Genomic DNA, 18,823 nt, shown 5'->3' with positions numbered 1-18,823 from the left:
GCCTTGAGCTGTTGGTTCGCACCCCACTAATCTACCCTAAAGATACTGTTTCATGGGAAACCAATGGCTTCTCACATCAAGTTGCACCAAATTGGAGATGTGCATATGGTCAGAAAAGATAAATTAGCAAAAAAAAAAAAAAAAAGAAAGGAGGGAAAATTTAAAGGGAAAAACTCTGAGACAGTGGGAGGATAGCCATGGTAAAGAACTCTCTGATCACTAAGTCGATCGCTTTTTCAATGCGCTACAATTTTAGTGTCAATCTGGTCTTTGTGGGTTGAATGTAACTCTCGAATCTTCAAGAGCAAGTAAAGGGGGTCAGATGCAGTGAAAGGGAAGGGGAAGATTAGATCCATGGATTTATTTTGGGCTTGCTATCATAAGAAGTTCTTTAACCTGCTATCGGAGTTTTGTTCTACCTTGGATTATTTTCAAAAGTGTGGTATAATCCGCAATTCCAGACCAATGGCAGTTTCTAGGTCAAGCCTATGATCGGCCCGTCCCCCAGGATCATAAAACTCACTTTGTAGGCAACCCAGGCATGTTGGATGTGGATGGTATTTTTAGAAACTAGGGGGGCTGTTGATTCTTACTCAGGTTCATTGAGATCACAGACTCATCCACTGCCCTTTTGGAGGGCCTGAAACTATTGCACCAAACTTGGGGTGTTACCCTTCAAGTGGAAAAGGGGATTCTAAGAATGTGCTCTATGGGCCTGAAATTTTGGTACTCTAACAATACACAACTCCTTCGCAAAAATATGGCGAGAAGTGAATTTGGTTGCTTTTGCCTCAGCAGAGTAAGGGCCTAGCAGCAATACCTTCGTAATTAATAGGCCTTCCTCTACGGCCCATTTGGGCACAATTTATGATATGTGCAAGTTTGCACATCTTCCCCTGCTATCAAAACAATATTCATGCTCAAAAAAGGACAAGAAAAAGTCATTTTCCCCACAAACAGGACAAGTGTCCAGGTTTTCTTCCACAAAGAGCAGCTGACTCTAATCTCACCAGTCACCTTATGATGACCTGAAAATATCCCCTTAAACCATGGGAGGGTCATCGGTAGATGCAAGACAAGTGAGAAGCACCAGTAACTGGAAAGGTCAAGTTACAAATCCCAAGAAACCCGAAAGTCACCATTTTAATCACACCTTAATGGTGTCTCACTACGACCCACCCCAAAAAGATCATGGTCAACAAACTAGTTATGATCAAAATGAATCTTCAATGTCCCAAACTGAGATCTGATGTATAAAGTCCAACAACACCCAAACATTCACTTCGTACAACTATCTTCCAGTCCAAAACATGGTCCTAAGTTTTGATACCTCGAAAATTCATGCAGAACAATGGGCCAAGAGATCAAAGATCTAGTCTAATGGCAAGTGCAAAAGGGCCCCTGAATATAAGGTTCTTCCTCCCTCTCCAAATGGCCCAAATGATGGCTAGTTGCGATCGTGTATTCTAAACAACCCACTGAACGCTAACAAGAAGTGCCACTAGTTGTAGCATCATCCAAGATATCCTAAATAATTCAAAGGCCTTGTAATCATAGTTGTGGGGATCATGGTCAGGGGGTTGCGAATGCCCCTTGGAATCTTGCTAGTGGTGATTTTGAAGCCAGAGACCAAGCGGAGCTCACTTCCCGCCATTTAAGGATCTCATTTACTACCTATAGGATCTCAGTCTCTAACAAAAAGGGAACTCAATCCTCAATTGAAAGGGATCTTAATCCCCATGGAAGGGGGATTAAGATCTCCAAAGAAAACGGGTGCATCGCTGATTTGAAGGGATCTCAATCCCGAGGGAGTTTCAAATTTCAAAATTTCAAACAAGCTGTATTAGACAGTCTTAATGTTTGTCTACATAACTACCACAAGTGGACAATCTTAGATTTTGTGTTGATTATTTGATTTGTAACGATTGTCTAGTTAACAAAACATGCCTAGAACCTGGCCCACCTGGAACCAGCGAGACAAATGGGGAGTCCCAAGGTGATCTCTCTTTCTTTCTTTTTTTTCAAGATTTTCGCATTTTTCTCATGTAGGCCAACTCATAGTTGTTGGGAACAAGAGGAAGTGCGGAAGCGAGAGCTTGGTATTGAAGCCTCTATCCTAGGAGTGTTGTTTTGGGAGTGGCCTAGGAGCGATCTTTGCTATGTAGTGGGGGTGCTTGGGAAAGCCCCTAGTGTGTGTGTGTAAGTGTCCGCACGAGTGTGCCTTTGTATTATATACACATGTTATTTTATTTGTTAAAAGTGATTTTAAAAATTAGAAAATGAATAATCATGTGCATCATCAATATTCCAAACACATGCACAATGAGAACTTCATAGCTAGAAAGTCCCATAAGAATTTTGAGAAAAGTGAGAGAAAGTAGGGTCATGATGGGAAATGAACATAGTTTTATAATTAAACCACTATAGTTTTTTATTTACATGGTTTCAATGCATATGCCATGGAGTCATTCCAAATTAAAACAAAAATTAAAAACATAAGCCCAAGATAGCATTGACCTCAATCTAGCGGATTGTCAATCTCTATCTCATCCCATGGGCAATTTTCTTTTCACTTCATCTCTTTCTCTTTTTTACAGACCCTAATCGAGCAGCTTATAGTCCTTGTGTCAAGTTTGAGTCGTCAATTTATTTCACTATAATAGTAGGTTGTTGAGTACGTTGCATGCGAATTACAAGTCAACTTATGGGAATTGGGATGCTCACCCTAACGACGACCAACTTGAGGATGATGAGGTAGTAATGGCATTAAATCCGTGACTTGACGCTGAAGATGATATGTCGGGCTTGTGCCTGCCACAAGGTTACCTTGTGGCCATCCATCAGATGCAACAACTTCTACTAGTATGATGTTATTGCCCATTCCACTAGCTAGCCACCTCCTCCACTTGCTCCCCCTTCTACTACTCAGCCACCACATCCGCCTGCACTTAAATCAGGTCCCTCTTCGTTTGTGGAACAAAGACTACAAGCTACTCTATTGGGGTCCTTGACAAAGAGAAAGAGATGATTAAAAAAAAAATTGCCCATGGGATGAGATAGAGATTGACAAAATGCCCAATTGAGGTCATTGCCATTTTAAGCTTTTATGTTCTTATTGTTTGTTTTCTTTTGGAATGCCTCACTAGCATGTGCACTAAAGGCATGTAAATGGAACACATTAGTGGCCTAATGATAAACAGATATTCAATTCCTATCATGCCCCTACTCATTTCTCTTGATTTTTTATTGGAATATCTAACAATGAAGCTCTCATTGTGCATGTGTTTGGAATATTGATAATGTTAAAACTATAGATTACTCATTTTTCTATGGCCACACACACGCACATCATGTACAAGCGAGCGCACGCACACATCCACACACACACGCAGACACACACACAATAGTGCTCCCCAAGCACTCCCATATATTCAACATACATGAAGTACATATGTCATGGAATCATTCCAGGCCATGCACACACACAATGGCACGCCCCAAGCACTCACATATAAATGAAGTACATGTATCAGGGATCACTCCCAGGCCGCACAAAGGCGCTACCCAAGCACTTCCATTTACATGAAGTACATATATCGAGGAATCATTTCTAGGCTGCACACACACACACAACAACAACAACAACACCACTCCTGTATACATGGGATCACTCCCAAGCCACTCCTTGAAAGGAGCTCCTAGCGTAGGGAGCTTGAGCTAGGGGTCGACCCCATGCTCCCCTTGCTGCACCTACTCCCACTCCCAACAAATACGATTCTAACTTATAAACTCATCTATAGAGGGCACGATGAAAGGATAGGCCCATTGCTACCAGTTCTCTCAGCAATGCACAGATGTTCAGGAATGGGAAGCTCCTACGGAACATTTTCCCCTTCTCAAGTTTTGCACATTTTCCCCTTACTTCTCAAGTTTTGCCTGTTTTTTCATCCGGTCTTTCTCCTTAAGATCTTTTAGCACCAGGACAAGTTATGGCACTTGAAAACATATTCTACATTACAAGAATTCAAACCAGTTTTGCCTGTTTTTTCAACAATGCACAGATGTTCAGGAATGGGAAGCTCCTACAGACCTTTTTCCCCTTACTTCTCAACTTTTGCCTGTTTTTTCATCTGGTCTTTCTCCTTAACATCTTTTAGCACCAGGACAAGTTGTGGCACTTGAAAACATATTCTACATTACAAGAATTCAAACTAAGGATTGAAACATATTTCGTAAAGCACTAAGCCCATTCAATGCGACAAAGATTTCATGATTTTTGTGCATCCTCCATACTATATTTACCGGAATTGTCCAACCTAGGTAGTGATTCCGGTTTGGAATTGCAATTCCGCTTATCCGGGATGGAATTGTCATAGATCCCAATTCTTAGAAGTTAGGAATCACAATTCCACTTTTTTTTAATCCCGTTTTGATGTCTTTGGAATCTAGATTCCACCTCAACAAAGTTTGTGTTTAATAGGTGCAGAAGACAATGATTCGACCAATATGAGACTTCACTTCCAATTTTTAGGGATAGTGATTAGAAATATTTGGAATCTAGATCCACAACATCAAAATGATTGCCAAAATTTTAAGAAACGTTTGGAATGTTTAAAAAATTATTTTAAATTTTTTGTTTTATTTGAGAAATTATTTTAAATTTTTTGTTAATTAAATTTTTTTATAATTAATATAGATCAGTATCTAGAAACTCTATCAGTGTGTCTACAAATTCTAGTTTACATCATTCAGAATATTTGAGAGGTTATAATAAATGACTTATTTTTAAAAATAGATTATTAATAAATAAAGTATTGTTATTTACTTTATTCAATCTAAAACTTATAGGAAAGTACTTAATTAAGGGTACTCAACCTTGTTACCAATACTTATGGAGAGCTGTTATAAACGGCCCTCAATGCATCCACTCCAGTGTTAAGGGAGGGCTGTCAAAGATATCGACTCCAATAATAAGCATATTCAATATATGGAGTCCGATACTAAGGAATTCTAGCTTAGAGATAATTTAGAACCTTAAACCTTTTTCCTTTTGGAACTCATTTCTTGATAATTTCCGGACTGGTTCCAAGTGGTTTTGTGTTTGATTCCTGAAAGTTAGGAATCTCGATTCCTATTGGATCAGAGCGTAGTTCCCAAATGGTAGCAATCTTGCATCGTGTGATATGCATTATAAGGATGGTGATTCCAACACTAGGAATCATCTAGCCACGAGGGATTTTGTGATTCTAATTCTTGAAACGATTTGAAGTCACAAGCGTTTCCAATAACTATATTCCATACAATTAAGTGTGAGAGACATGCATCATTATTAACTCAACAACTTCACGATCCTAGAAAGCCTCGCACGGAAAGGGCTTGATTCATTTTTCACATAACCGGAGACTACCTTCCTAGATGCTCAACAAATTATTGGAGGATGTTGACAATATGCTATCTATGTTATCTTATAATGCATAGAAACCTTATTTAGATAAGCAACTATCATGATTAAACGACAATGAAATTCAATCAATATTCAAATAAAAGATTGTCCTTCATTAAAAGAAAAAAAATATTGTTTATGTTTTAAAGTTGAGGGAAGAAACTCTTTAGCACAATCCATGAGGATGATTGATAAACAAAGATATCTAGAATATTTGATTTGAAAATTAACATAGTTAATAGTTTTGCTTCATCCAGAAAGTGTATGCTGGTCGGGTCTAAATAAAAACATATGCAGGCAGTCAAACATAACAAGATAGGACTACCAAAAGAAATAAAGAAAATCACAATGAACCAAATGATTGGTTACGTAAGTAGAAATCAGAGGCAACAGTAAGTTTACCTTCAAAGCTTTATCCTTAAGAACGGATAACACATCTTTAAGTGCTTCCTCTAGTGCAAGCACAAAGCGTTCAAACCTATAATCATAAACCAATGATCATGAAAGAGGAAAACAGACAAACATGGTTTACAAGATTAAAGAAACAAGGGAACTGATCATCTTTTTTTAAAAAAAATATTAAACAAATAAGGGCAGCAATTGCAACAATTGAAGAAAGGAAGCCTATACAAACAAACTTATCCATCCATAGCAGGTTTACTAAAAGCTGGCTAGGTCTATTGAAATAGCAACCAAGTTAATAAGAATGGTACTAGTCAACTTGTGTACCTCCACATGATACAAGTATTACCAGATCACCTAAACTCCAAGATTCTTCCCCTTTTCATTATCAATGATGCCAAAAAGACAAAAGGCCTTTCTCATATGCTTCAAAAACCCAAATACAGACTTCCATGGAGAAATATTTTAAGCAAATTATATAAAAAAGGCCTCGAATCCTCATGATGCCACTGGAAATTAACATTCAGATCTCACCATAGCCATCAGAATGACTCTATTCGTACAAATGTCAACCACCTAGTATGAATTGTTGCTCCTATAGTAAAACAGAAGACATGGTACGCTTAACCAGGAAGTACCTTTTCTTTAAGCAGTCCTCCCAATACCAAAATAGCAACAAGGAATATCCATCCTTTGTATCAGGCAAAAAATTCAATGGCTGCTGGAAGAAGTATTTCAGCTTTCGATCTGGCAACAAACTGACAACCAAAATTTGGATCAAGGCTTCACGATAGTAGTGTTTGCAACAGAATACCAAAATTTACAATAAAAACAAAGCAAATGGAAATCAAAAGTCTAAATGATGCTATAGAGTGTTTGATATAGCAAAACACTCAGGTGACGTAGGTTAATGACTGAGGGAGGAAGGACGTAGATCCTCCCAAACGTGCCGAGGGCTTCCTAGCCCAGAGTGACATACGTGCTGATTGCTAGTTCAGGCCCCTATCTTCGGAGGAAGCATAGGAACTACTTGCTGCTGGAATGAAGGAAGACGAAGCCAATCACTCCAGTCATGAAGGCCGCAGTGACCAAGGAACAGTGGGAAAGTCCCACTGGATGTTCATAGTGTATTGTAACGAGTCATTTGCTATTTTATGCACTGCATGACAATTAGTCGCCCCCAAGATTACAATGATAATTTTTTAGTTATATAAATTGCATATAGAGAGCTACGACCGCACACTACATATTCTAACATTTTTTCAGAACTGATCTTCCCTATGTTAGCACAATACGTTATGCTCCATAGTATTTTGCCCATACATCAATATCTCGTATCTAAGCTAGGTTTTGTTATCTCCTTCAAATTCATAGGTTTGCATTTGTGTGTCTCAGGTAATTTTTGGTTCCATGACATTGGTCTAGAGTTTTAATCTTCCTACCAAACAGCTCTAGTTGTAACTTACTTATTATGTCAGACACTCCATATTTCAATTATATTTTTAAAGGACTGCTGCATTGGTATGCATGATTTGTTCAAGAATCACATTCCAAATCCCTTCTTACCATTTGCAGTTTCGAATTTAAATCATTTTTGTTTCCGATCAGATATGATATCAAGATCAACCTCTTCTCTCAAACTCAGACACAAGCCACAAAGCAGAAATCCAATGGGAATTAATAGGATGATACAATCTCCGAGCTATAAGAAGTATATTTCATAATGTAATTTATGTTCCAATGATTTATTCGAAGAACATAAAAACAAGAACAATATGAAGTGACATAATTATTCATTCAAATGTTTCATTAATGAATTTATTGGAGCATAAATAATTTATCTAGAAACACATAGTAGAAATAAAATGGTCACAATACATAGATCATGTGACATTGATAATTTCCAATGTTTAAAAAGGCGGAGACGGTCGCCTAGGCAACAAAGGATCTGGGCCGCCTAGGCGGCCGCCCAGACACAAAGGCGGTCCTAAGGGAAATGGCGGGGGTGGGGGCCATATGTAGTTTTGTGCATCTGTGTTTTGTGAATGTGTGTGTGGATGTGTTCTGTGCGTGCATCTGCATGCGCACCTATGTGTGTGTGTGTATGTATTCTGTGCGTGCATATGCATGCGCACCTATGTGTGTGCATGAGGTCTCGTATGAAATTTTTAAAGATCCTCTTTTTTTCTTTTTCTTTTTTTTTTATGGACCTATATTTGTGAGAGAGAGGTCTCGAACACTAGCAGGATATGGAGAGAGAGAGAGAGCGAGAGAGAGAGAGAGAGAGAAAGAATCTGGGAGACAGAGGGATCTCACATTGAACACTTGGACGTCATCTTCTTCTTTTTCTTCTTTTTACATGTAAAGAGGGACCATATAGGTCCATGTGTATCTTTGTGTGTGTGTGTGTGACAGAGAGATAGAGAGAGCACATGGACCCAAGAGAGCGAGAGAGGAGCAATACCAAGCCTTATTTTTGTTTGGGTGGATTTGAATTTTTTTTACTGTTTTTTTTTTTGGACGCCAGCGTTAGGCATGCCCGCCAAGACCAGGCCGCCTAGGTGGCAAGGCAGACAAATTTTCATTCACTGATAATTTCACTAGAATTTTCATTTACTAGGTCGCAATAAGCAGGCATTCATACCTCATCAAGAATAATTCCCTTAATGCATCGATACCAGTCAGTGCATGACGCTTGCCCACCTTAGATGTCACCATTGCTGTAAAATACAAAACCTTATTAACAACCAAAGAGAAATACATGAAATCTTTTTCAGAAAAAAAATAGTTGCCAATAACAAATAAAACCCTTTTATACTTAAAAATCATAAACCCTTCCATACTAAGAAAAATAAAAAATATTTATTTCTAAATTTGGTTGCACATAAGATGGTAAAGAACCTGGTTGTCAGACAAGAAGCACAAACAAATCAAAACAAAAACTCCGACACAGCAAAAATGGACTATCAAAACAAATTCAAAATATAACAAGGGGGGTTATACAATCCTCCCTAAGGGGCAGATTGTAGCATGCCCCCAAGGGAGCATCCACCATCCAATCAGAATAGATCGAGAATACTGGACTAGGAGGATAAGTCATGCACACCCAGCTCAATCACTACCATCCAATTCTAATTGGAAGGACAAACCTAGTGTATATGCTATAATATGCCCTCTAAGGAATATAGCATAGTTTCCCATGTAAGACATGCATTCTGGTAGTAATGGCACAGCTGCAGCAAATAGAAGTACGCAGCAAAGAATGAAGCAAGCTAGAGAACTAGAAGAAGAATCAAACGCAGGTAAAAAAGAATGTACGTTATCCACGAAATATCCATGTCCCCTAACCCCATCAACTATTTTCTTATAAAGGCTGTTTAAAGAATAAACACAATAATAACTAGCAAAAAAATCACCCAAGTTATCAGGTCCTTTGATTTTATTTTGTAATTTTATTAATGGCATAGGTCTTTGTGACCATAAGGGCTCAACCTTGTTTTTGTAAATATTCCTTCTTACTACACTTAATTCTTTTGAAGAGCTTCTATGAAGAGCTAAACGCATATGCATGCGCATGTCCATAGCCCACGATCAAGGGCTATGGGCATAAAAGTGGCTTCTTATTTTCTTTTAATCTTCACTGACTATATTCAATGTTGCTGCTTGACTGCCAAAACGCCTAGGCGGCAACCCTAGAGGGTGAGCTCTTAGGCGCCGGCCTAGGCGCCTATATGCAACTTGGCCGAGGGAAGAAAAAAGCCCCTGGCTAAGGTCACAAAAGTACTTTTTCCCCCCAAAAAGGTGGGGTAAAGTTTTTGGGGAGGCATTCTAGGCCCCCAAAACCATATACACCTAGTGCCATCCCGTTTCTAAAAGCAAAATAACAAATAAATAAAAACATGTCCCCTTAGAAGAAAAAAATAATAATTAAGGCCTATAAACATGGTTAAGGCCCTTCTCTCTCTCTTGCTCATGAGCCCATGCACTCTCTCTCTACATATCAGAAGATAGCCTCCAAGTGTTCGATGCGAGGCCTCTCTCGTTCCCGCACACACAAACACATACATGGACCCATATGCTTTCTTTCTCATATAATAGGAAATAAAAGACGACGACCTCCACGTGTTCGATGTGATGCCCCCCTCTATCACAAACTTATATTCACTCAGTACATATAAGAAAAAGAAAAAGATGAACATGTCCTCCAAGTGTTTTGATGTGAGACGTCTTTATCACATACATTATATAAGATAAGAATAAAGATAAGAAAAAAGAAGATGAACTTTAAGTATTTGATGTGAGGCCTCGCATAAACACACACATTGGTGTGGTTTGCATAAGGTTGCAACCTGAAACAATCAAATTAAGGCACACCTGCAAACTTTGTCATAAGATGCAATTTTGGTGTCGAAAATCCTTCGGATGGCATGAGAATCTATTTTCCATCTCTAATTATGAAATTTTAAATTTTAAACTCCCTAAGTGGTTCAAATCACATAGATCTATAAATATATGAAAATCTTGAAAATAGACGGTCAAGATAATGTGATGCAAGATGTACTATTTTTGGGACTTCAAATATTTCTTTTCTCCATAGCCATACATCTCAATATCGAGATGATCAATTAGATGTTTTCCAACACCAAAACAACATTTTTTTTGAGGGATTTTTTAGGTGCGCCAGTGTATCAAAAAGCGTTAGGCGGACCTGGGCGGCTGCCCAGATGAAAAAAAATAAAAATCCCAACATACCATATTCCAACAATCCTACTTGAAAATAAAAAAAAATAGAAGTCGAGAAGAGAATTTTTATAATCCATATTGTTAAAACAGTAAACTGTAAAACCATACAAGTGATATAAAAGTCAACACCTAACACAACAGAAATATACAAAAATTTAGAAAATATACAATCTAATAAAAGTCAACAGTCATGACTCAACACAAGTTACACAATAGTCAACAGACTCAACACAACAGTCAACAGACTCAACACTCAACGATCAAAACCAAGAGGCAAGAGTCATCAATCATTATCATCAAAAGGAATATCAGTAGCGCAAGCTTCATCATATGCATTAGAGTCGAGGCCATCATCATTAGTGTCATCTTCCTCTTCAATATAACACTCATCCTCCTCTATTTCTTCTGAATCGGCCTCTTGCTCTTCTTCTTCTACCTTCCTCTTACTAGTATGCGTAGTCTGTGCAAATGAAGCCCTAGGAGTCTTGGCTGTTGTACCCTTCTTTTTGTGCTTCTCTGAACTCAAATATTGTATAATTTCCTCTTTGGTAGCCTCAGGAACATTTTTACACGGGGCAACATCCCCTGTAATACCGGCTTGGTGTTTTTTAAACCGGTAAATGCCCCCATTAGTATCATTTCCACAATAATTACATTTAATACGGTTTTTATCACTTGGATTCGGGATATAACCATACTTTCAACCCGGATCACCACTCCGACGACTAGAAGCTGGAGAAGATACTTCCATAGAACAAGGCTTATTTTCATCCCTTTTTTATTCTTCAAAATTCAAAAGATGTCTAATTTCATCTCGAACTGCTTCAAGAACCTTTGTACAAGAAGCAACATTACCTCTAACACCAGCAAGGTGTTTTTTGAATCGTCTAATACCCCCATTGGTAACTTTTTCACAAAAATTACACCTTATATAATTTTTATCATTTGGTTTTGAGTTATATCCATACTTCCAACGCTGATCGCTTTTTCTAGGAGTAACAAAAATAGATCTATGACAAGGATTTTGTTCTTGTTTTTGTTTTACATAACTTAAAAATTTCTTAATCTCCTCTCTGACAGCTTCAGAAACATTTTTACAAGGGGCAACATCCCCCTTAATACCGGTAAGATGTTTATTAAACCTGTTTATGCCTCCTTTTGTATCTTTTTCACAAAAATTGCATCTAACGCAAATTTTACCATTTGGATTTGGGTTGTATCCATATTTCCAGCCCGGATCTCCACTCCGACTAACTCCTGAAGAAGACATCTCAAAATAAAGCAAGCAATCTAAAAAATGCACTTACTTTGGTTTCTTGAACTCCAAACTTTGAGAAACAATTCGATGATCGATCCAATGAAAGGTAATTTTTTGGAGGGTTTTTTTAGTCTAAAAGGGCTTCTTGTGGGTTTAAGGTTCAAATGAACCTAAAAGCCATCGTTCTTAACCTTTAAATCTTTCAAAATAACAAAACAAAAAAAAAATCATTTTTTCTGCCTCTGAGCGGGGCGCAGGCCCTGGGCGGCCGCCCAGGGCTAGGTGCTAGGCGGCTGCCTAGGCGGGTTTCGTACGCCCAGGGACGGACCGCCCAGTTTTACCGCTTAGGCCTGGGCGATGCGCCCAGGCCTTCTGGACCGCCTAAGCGTTGGGGGGTCCGCTTTTTGAAACTATGAGGTGCGCCTTAATTTTTTAAAATGTCAAACTTTTTGAGGTGCACCTTAATTCACACACACATGCACACACACACACACCCAAAAAAAAAAGAAAAAACCAAGGGCACCACAGTATCAGCCTAGGAGGCCACCTAGGCTTGTTTTTTTTTCAAAGAACACATGGCAATTTGTATAGGTGCCTAGAGTGTAGAATCCGCAATTGCTATCCACTTTTGGTTCAAAAGTCGTATAAAGGGCTTTTCAGTAAGGCATTTAGAACATTCTAATACAACCTTCTAGCTCTTGGTAAATCTCTTTCTATCTTGATTAATCATTGTTGGTGACCCATCTCTATGAAGGGTGGTTGTCGTAATCATCATCATCATTATCCAAGCCTTATCCCAATCATTTGGGGTCGGCTACACGAATCATGTTCCACTATTCTGCTCTATCAAGGGCTATTCCCTCAATCAGACCATATGTCCTCTCTCTTCTCACTACTTCCATCTATGTCCTTTGGGTCTTCCCTTTCCCTGTTTAGAACTTTCTACTTGAACCAAATCACCTCTCCTAATTAGTGTCGTATTAGGTGTAAGTTGCACATGGCTACCCACCTAAGTTTATTTTCTCTCATCTTATGGTCTGTTGGAGCCACCCTAAATTCCCTCAAATGTCTTCATTCCGAATTCTAACCTCTCTTATATTGCCAGTTGCCACTCATCCATCTCAACATCCTCATCTCAGCTACATTCATCCTATGGATATGTGCTTTTTTTTACTGCACAACATTTCACTTCTCATAAAGCAGGGCTGGTCTTACAACAATCCTATAGAACTTTCCCTGCATTTCCATTAGTATGCGACGATCACACAAAACTCCAGATGCACATCTCCACTTCGCCCCAGCTCTAATTCTATGCACAACATGTTCCTCAATCTCTCTATTCTCCTAGATCATCAACCAAAGATATCGAAAGTAATCTGTTTTAGGTATTTATTGGGCATCAATATTAAGTTCTTAACTACTTCCTTGTTTCCACTCTTATTATTACTAAACATATATTTCATATATTTTGTCTTAGTTCAGCTAATTTAAAACCTTTATATTTTGGAGCATCCCTCCAAAGTTCTTTTCTGCCTCTAATCTCATCAATCAAAACTATGTCATCTGCAAACAACATACACCAAGGTATGTCATCCTATAGATGCATAATTACCTTTTTCATAACCAAAACAAAGAAACATGGGCTCAACGCTAACCCTTGAGATTGGCTTATTGTCACTAAAACCTCACTTGTTTCTCCACTAGTTGTCCTCATACTAATTAGCACTCCCCCGTAAATATCTTTCACCATGTCATACTATCCTTTAGAAACTCTTTATTTTCCAACAGCCACCAAATTTAATCTCTAGCAGTGTTTTAAAATGCGGCCGCATCATGCAGAATGAGTTCGCATCCGCGTCGCGAACTGGAGCATATGCGCTTTTGACAGATGCAGCCGCATATGCACCGCATCCCGCATCTGTTTCCGCTGAAAAAATTATCTATTTTGCCCCTTGAGGAGGGGCAAAATGGTCTTTTTTAACTTCAAAGTTTAGGGAAACTGTTTGGGGGGGTTATTATACCTCCTAAACGAAGATTTCCAGCCACTTTTGTGGCTTTTTTTGCATCAAATCGAGGGAAAAAAAAATTTTGATGAAAATTTTTTTTTCATCCAAATCTTTGATTTGGCGGTTGTTTGATACTTGGATGTTCATTTGATACCTTTGATTGTTGATTTGGGGATGTTAAGGTGAATTTATGATAAGAAATTGGGGATTTCAGAGGCAGTGAAGAAATTGAGCACTACTTCACAGAGTAGATAACTTTTTATTCCTTATTATATAACAATACTGTTATACTTATTTTTGGGGCAATATCTTCTTCCCAATCTTCTAGTAACAAGGATCCGGCTTGAAAATATGCTAAACTAAAAAATCCGAAAGATAGAAATTGTGTCATATGCATGCTCTGTGGAAATACTTATATGGGTGGTATTTTTCGACAAAAAGAGTATTTGGCCGGAATTTCTGGGAATGTAAGAGCATGCCCACAAGCTACAGATGATATAAAAAAGGAGATTAGAGAATATTTGGATCGATTGAAAAAAGATAAAAGAGAAAAAAAAGGAAAAAAAGAAAGGAATTACTTGATGATATGCAATTATTTGATGATGATATGTCTGAAGTTGCTATGAGGCAAAGGGGTACTCATACTCCAACCTCAAAAGAGAGGGTTATAAATATTGGTGGTAGTGCTGAGAGAAGAACACCTCTCTCTAAGGGACCAATGGATTCTTTTTTTACCCCTAGCCCCGAAATTGTGGTTCAGGAGAGAAAGAAAAAAACAAAACAAACCACAATTGACAACAAGTATAAGAAAGAACAAAGGAGGTCGGTATGTAAGTGGATTGCAAAGTGGATTTACATGCTAGGCATTCCTTTTAATACTATAACTCTGGATAGTTTTGCATGTATGGTCCGGGCAATTGGGCAATATGGCTCAGGACTTATTCCTCCTTCACTACATGAGGTTAAGGAGCCCTTGTTGAAAGATGTTGTATTTTATGTGAATAAAATTTTGATTTCTCAAAGAGAAGGGTGGGAAAAATATGGGGCCACTATTATGTGTGATGGTTGGTTCGATGGGAAATCAAGGGCATTCATTAATTTTTTGGTTAATTGCCTAACAGGTACTTTTTTTGTTAAGTCTATTGATGCAGCAGACAAGTCACATGATGGTACATACTTATGTGGCTTGATGGATGAGATTGTCGATTTTGTTGGGGAGCAAAATGTGGTACAAATTATCGCTGACAATGGTGTCAACTATGCTGCAGCTAGGCATTTCTTGACTTTGAAAAGGAAGCATATGTCTTGGACTCCTTGTACAGCTCACTGTGTTAATCTTATGCTTAAGGAAAGGGGTACAACATCTTTTTTTAGTGGGGTGATTTCAAGAGCTATGTTTGTTGCTGGATTTATTTACAATCACACTATAGTCCTAAGCATGATGAGGTCTTTTACAAAGAAGAGAGAAATAGTGAGACCAAGTATCACTAGATTTGCCACGTCATTTCTCACTCTTCGAAACCTAGCCAAGCAAAAAAGTGCCTTGAGGACCATGTTTGCTTCAGAGCAATGGAGTAAAAGCAAATGGTCAAAGCATAAGGATGGGAGAGAGGCTGAAAAAATTATTATGAATACATCTTTTTGGAGTCAAATAATTATTGCATTGGAGGTGGCTCACCCTTTAATGAGAGTGCTTCAACTGGTTGATGGTGATGCGAAGCCCGTCATGGGCTACATACATGAGGCAATGGCTAGGGCAAGAACTGAAATAAAAGATGTTTTAAAGGATGATGAAAATATGCACAAGGCTATACTTGAAATTATTGAAAGGAGATGGGATACCCAGCTTCACAAGCACCTCCATTCAGCCAGTTATTTTCTAAACCCATCTCTTCACTATAAGCACCCATCCATTGAATCAGATCGTGTAATAAATGGTGGGTTCTTAGCTGTGCTGGAGAGGTTGGTGTCAAAAAAAAATATCCACGATGAGATCCAGAGCCATTAATTGATTAAGTTCAAGTTAGCCTTGGGAAACTTTGGGAGAGATATTGCCACTCAAAATAGGGACACTACAGATCCAAGTAAAGGCCAAAAGCTCAAAAATAATCTTATTTGTCTCTTACTTTATGTATAGTTCCATTGTTTATTTTATACCCTTAATTATATAAAATATTATACCATGATGGGCATTATATGGAAGCGAGATACCAAATCTACAATGTCTCGCTATTCGAGTGTTGAATCTCACATGTACCTCATCTGGTTGGAGCGCAATTAGAGTGCATTTGAGCACGTAAGTCCTTTACTCCTTATTCCTTAATCTTTATTTCTTGAATTTCAATTTTCTAATCTAAAATCTAATTTATCTGAATTCAAAGTTCTACCACATCTTCATACAAAAGAAATAGGTTGAAGCAGAAAAAGTTGAATGATTTGGTTTATATACAGTATAACGAGCGGCTTAGGGAGAGGTATAAAAATCGCACGAAGCTCAACCCTATTCAATTATATGAAGCTGATGGTGATTTCATAAGTGAGTGGACCATGGATCCAAGACAAGAGCGTGTGTTTGAGGGTGAGGATCTTACATGGCTTGATATCGAGCTAGCAACAGGTGCTAATGAAGAAGATCGACCTAACACTAGAGCACAAAGGAGTAGAGGAGTTGCTGGGTCTAGTCGCACTCGCACATTAGCTTCAAAGGTCGAGGAGGAAGTTGACTCAGAGGAGACCGATGAAGAAGAATACATGAAGGCCGTCGAGGATGATATTGATGATGCGCATGACGACTCTCAAGATGACTTGTCTAATTGATATTTGAAATAATGAAGTTCAAATTTCAAAATTGACTCTCAAAATGGATGATTGTATTAAGTTATTATTTATTAACTATTAACTCTTCTTGAGCTTGACTTTTGATTTGTATTTTGTAATATCGTTATTTTGTACTTATGGTTGTTGATGGTTGTGCTTAATTATAATTGTGCTTATGGCGCAAATTTGTGCTGATGGTTGTTGATTGTTGAATGCTTTATGAAGCTGGTTTCAAGTTTCTAGTTTCTATCAGGGGATAGTGGATAACTGGATACAGAATCTCCGACAGCTAATAGTTTTGAAGTTAATAATTAAACTAAAATACCTATTATCACATATATCACCTTCATATTTGTTTCCTATGCATTAACTTATGTTTTTAGATTTTTTAGAATTTTTTACATTTATTGACTGCATCATCGCGATGCACCCGCATCCGGGCCACATCGCAGCATCGGCCCCCCACCTCATCAGGGCCGCATCCCGCATTTTAAAACACTACTCTCTAGGCACTTTATTGTATGTTTTCTCTAAACCAATAAAGACCACGTGGAGGTCTCTTTCCTACTACAGAAAACTTCTCAATCAATTACCTAAGTAGGAAAATAGCCTCAATTGTTAACCTCCCAAACATAAAACCGAACTGATTTTTTGATACACTTGTTTCATGTCTTTGTTGTTGTTCAATCACTCTCTCCCACAGCTTATTATTGCGTCTCATAATCTTGATTCCTTGATAGTTCTTAAAAGTTTTGTATCTCTCTTTTGTTCTTGAAAATAGTTACCACATCTATTCGTATGGTGTTTTCTTTGTTCTCAACATCTTGTTGAACAGAGTGGTCAGCCATAATATGTCAATCTCTCCCATGCACTTCCAATATCTTCATTTTTCTCAAAGCTTATTTCACTTCAAATATCCTAATCCTGTGAATGTATCTATGATCTCATTTATGTCTAAGGTTTCTCCTAACGATGTGCTCCCATTGTGTTCATCATTTAACAATTTTTTAAAAAACATTTGCCACCTTTTGTGCTCCCATAATGTTGGTCATTTAACATTTTTTTAAAATAAATTTGCCACCTTTCGCTCATCATCCTTCACCAAAACTCTCTAATCCTCACTCCTAATGTATAGATCTCTACACTTCCTCTCTCTCTTTTTTGCTAGTTTGAATACATCTTTTTCACCTTCTCTTGTACCAGTTTATTGTATAGATTATCATATACCTTAAGTTTAACCTTACTTATTATTTCTTAGTGTTTTATTAGCATTTCTATATTCTTCTAAATTTGGATCATTTCTATTACATTGTCAAGTTTTATCATGATAGTTTTTCGTTAATAGCCTTTTGAACCTTATCATTCCACGCCAAGTTTCCCTATTGGGATTATTTTCCCTCTAGATTCTCCTAAAATTGCTTTTGCCACTTCCAGGATATAATCAGCCATCTCATGCCACTTTCCTGAGGGTGACTACTGCAATCAACCACAAATTATTTCTCTATATGAACTGGAGAAATCGACATTTCCTGCTTGCTTATCTGAAAAACCAACGACTTTATTGTTTTCCACTTGCTTACCATTTTTCGATTTACTTGTTATCTGCTCAAAGAAATCAAAGTAGGGGATTAAAAGAGCATGAGAAGGATAAGCATATAGGCTTAGTTTTTCTTTATTTTCTTTGCGATGTGATTTTCATCAATTTCAGAATAAATTTTATGTTTACTGGTATATATTGATTTGCATGACTAAAGTAGCCGAAATACTATTTTAAATTGAAGGTTTTATTGGCATCAAATTGTCAGAGCATGGTTATTTGGACATAAATGACTACTAAATCATGTTGGTTGACTTTATCAAAATTGATCAATTAAATGATTACAACTTGTCATTATAAAAAAATAAATTGCTTTTCTTTTAAATGAAATGAATCTTTTATGTCATCCAACAAGAAAATAAAGACAATATGATGATGACATGATCTTTAATAATAAGAAAAATTTAAGACAAATGGCTGAAGGACGAGTTCACTTGTAACATGTAAGGGTGTTATCTAGTATAGACAAATTAGATAGGTTGCAAAAAATGTTTGAATCATATAACTATGCTAATAAATATGAATTGCAATAAAAAAGATAAACCAAATATAATTCT

The 18,823-nt window shown here is 37.6% G+C and overlaps 2 protein-coding genes across 3 annotated transcripts in view; one reads left to right on the top strand and one right to left on the bottom strand.

Moving 5' to 3' along the window:
* EDA25 (CCAAT-binding factor) overlaps positions 1-18,823 on the bottom strand; it is a 34,553-nt gene that overhangs the window by 13,116 nt on the left and 2,614 nt on the right. For both annotated transcript variants that reach the window (XM_006838023.4, XM_088856501.1), the window contains exons 2-4: positions 8,490-8,565; positions 6,484-6,603; positions 5,846-5,921 (exon numbers count right to left, since the gene is read on the bottom strand). In XM_006838023.4, the coding sequence (XP_006838086.1) occupies positions 5,846-5,921; positions 6,484-6,603; positions 8,490-8,565 (272 nt within the window). The remainder of the gene's footprint in view (positions 1-5,845; positions 5,922-6,483; positions 6,604-8,489; positions 8,566-18,823) is intronic.
* On the top strand, positions 14,885-17,434 carry LOC148778963 (uncharacterized). Its single transcript, XM_088856516.1, has one exon. It carries the CDS (start codon positions 14,907-14,909, stop codon positions 15,858-15,860), a length of 954 nt encoding a protein of 317 aa, XP_088712642.1. The 5' UTR covers positions 14,885-14,906; the 3' UTR covers positions 15,861-17,434.

The sequence above is a fragment of the Amborella trichopoda genome, chromosome 13, assembly GCF_054954075.1.
Source record: "Amborella trichopoda isolate Santa Cruz 75 chromosome 13, AtrichopodaSantaCruz75HAP2 v2.0, whole genome shotgun sequence".
Classification (NCBI taxonomy): Eukaryota; Viridiplantae; Streptophyta; class Magnoliopsida; order Amborellales; family Amborellaceae; genus Amborella; species Amborella trichopoda.
Note: the sequence above shows the minus strand (reverse complement) of the source record. Positions and strands in the feature narration are given on the sequence as shown.

Excerpts from the sequence above, each read along its gene's own strand:
- LOC148778963 (XM_088856516.1), top strand. The coding sequence starts at position 14,907 with ATGTGTGATGGTTGGTTCGATGGGAAATCAAGGGCATTCATTAATTTT.